The sequence below is a fragment of the Mchenga conophoros genome, linkage group LG5 (assembly GCF_057382185.1).
Source record: "Mchenga conophoros isolate Kocher_MC1m ecotype Shallow Benthic linkage group LG5, M_conophoros_male_GT1.1, whole genome shotgun sequence".
NCBI lineage: Eukaryota > Metazoa > Chordata > Actinopteri > Cichliformes > Cichlidae > Mchenga > Mchenga conophoros.
The window spans coordinates 37389134-37391565 of NC_140530.1; the positions used below are offsets into that span (position 1 = coordinate 37389134).

The 2432-nt window shown below is 43.7% G+C and overlaps 1 protein-coding gene across 1 annotated transcript; it reads right to left on the reverse strand.

Annotated features, from left to right (window-relative positions):
• Positions 1–571: 571 nt before the first annotated feature.
• Positions 572–2132, reverse strand: LOC146575075 (odorant receptor 131-2-like). The gene is made up of 4 exons (XM_085275682.1): positions 1910–2132; positions 1587–1727; positions 1040–1304; positions 572–961 (listed from the first exon to the last, which is right to left on the reverse strand). The coding sequence occupies exons 1-4, from the start codon at positions 2053–2055 to the stop codon at positions 572–574; spliced, it is 942 nt and encodes a 313-aa protein (XP_085131808.1). The 5' UTR covers positions 2056–2132.
• Between the last annotated feature and the right edge of the window lie 300 nt (positions 2133–2432).

Here is a 2432-nt window from a genome sequence, read left to right on the forward strand (position 1 = left end):
GTCAAAGTTCAAAACAAATCCTACCCTACACTCAGTTCATCATTTGTCTCATCCCGCTTTCTTTCTTCTGATTGGCTGCCCCTCTTAATCAGAATGTTTCATTAGCAAGTGGGGCTTCTGCATTTGCAGCCAGAGCTGACAGGGCTGTGTGCCTGACAGGGTACATGTACAAATCTATACTGTAGGCAAGTTTTAGCCACAAACTCTTCTGACTGCACCTACATAAAAATGTGCATAAGGTCAATTAATTTGCTTCATTTAGACCAGAGGTGTCCGACTCCAGGCCTCGAGGGCCGGTGTCCTGCAGGTTTTAGATGTGTCCTTGATCCATCACAGCTGACTGAAATTGCTAAATCACCTCCTCAACATGTCTTGAAGTTCTCCAGAGGCCTGGTAATGAGCTAATCATTTGAATCAGGTGCGTTGACCCAGGGTGAGATCTAAAACCTGCAGGACCCGGCCCTCGAGGCCTGGAGTTGGACAAACCTGATTCAGACCAAAATCAACGTCTGTGCTCACTGGATAAATCAGGTCAAACCACACTTTTTTTAGGTATAGCGTGTGTTTAGAGTCAGTGCTTCTCAGGCACCCTGCACTTCCTGCTCTTCCCTCTAGATTTAAAACCTTTACAGCCAAAGTGAACCCTGAAGTGGCTGCTGAGCTTCTGGTCTCTGGCACCATAGATGAGTGGACTGAGCAGACGTGGAAGCAGGTTGGTGAACAGAAAGGTGGTGAATAGGATTATGGTCCTCTTATGGGGCCAGGCTGTGACTAAAATGAGGTTGATGAAGGGAGAAATGTATGACAGCATGCAGATGAGGAGCTGGACTCCATGCAGCAGGATAGTGTTGTGAGCATTTTTAGCAGAGGCCTGGTTAGAAGAAGAAACTGCCCGAGCAGCACAGAGGACCTTCATGTAGGTGACGATCAAAGTGAGGAAGACAAAAGAAAACAGGAGGACCTGAGGGAGAGAATTCAAGTTGATTTGATCCACCAATCATTTAAACTGAGCCATAAACGTAGAAAACGAACATGTCACCTGGATGACCAGACTTTGTGTCTCATGGTACGGTGTGTTGTACACAAAGGAGGGGTAACAGATGACGTTCTTCGTGAAGACAGAGAGGGGCTGGACGAGGAGGAGGATGATGACATCTGAGATGGAGGGGATGAAGGAGACAGCCCAGATCAGTGCGATCAGAGCGTACGCTCGCTGCACCGTGCAGAGCTGAGAGTGATGGAGAGGCCGGCAAACAGCAATGTAGCGTTCAACCGCCATGCCGGCCAGATTCAGAGGACTGTTCCTGCATGAAGACAGTTAGAACACACAGGTTTATATTTGCTCATGACGTCTGTGATTCTCTCTTTCTCCCTACAGTCTGAGTACAGCTCAGACTGTCTTAAAGTGCACATTGACTGTCCACTTTAATTGAACAAATAATAGCAGAATACTGCATTTCATTTAAAAGCGTAGTGAATATTTTGTCACCCACGCTTCATGTATGTTAACAGTTTTCAGGTGTACCTAATAATATGGTCAGTGGCTATGTACAAACTGTTATACTGTCTCTCGCACAGATACTTACTTGTTGGCTGTCACTGAGATGAGCAGCATGACACAGCAGGGAGCAAAGCTCAGGGGGGTGGTGTAGGTGAGGATCTGCAGCATCACAGTAACTGTCAGCATAATCATGTCATTGATGACCAGGTGGATGTAAAGCACGTACCTGCAGGAGACGGGACAGGAGAGGACCAAAGAGCAAAACGAGGCAACAGATGCAAAAAACAGTCCCAATGTTAGGTAGCAGAAATATCAAATTATAATAACAAACTTCATCCTGCTCTCAGTTTTCTTTGATTTATTATTGAAATTGATGTGATAGAAATCTTGTAGAAGGAAATGATACACCTGGGGTCTTGCTGGAAGACAACACTCTTAAAATAGGTATAGACAAACATCCCATTAATGTAGTTGATGATGAAGCCGAGAGCAAAGGAGACAAAGTTCTTTGTGAAGGCGTCATTGAAGCTGTCCTGGCGTTTGGTTGTGTTCATGTCACACCTCGTCCTGCTCGGACACGACAAACCGAACTCACCTAAAACAGAACGAAAGATGAAACTCAGAGAAACAACTCCACATATAGCACAAGGTTCAAGTGGTGTTTTTCATTCATTGCAACCACTGAGACAAATAAAACGTGTTTTTAACAGAAACTTGATTCTGTTGTTCATGATTCTTTTTCAAATCATGAACAAGAATCATGATTTGAATGAAACTAAAAGAAATGACAAAAGGAAGAATTTCATTTTAAGAAAAACAGACAAAAGAAAAATCAAAACAAACATTGTGTTACATGTTAATAAGATGTAGTTTGGTGAATTTTGCTGAAATATCACTGCCAGCCACCAAAAACAAAACATGTAAAAAACAA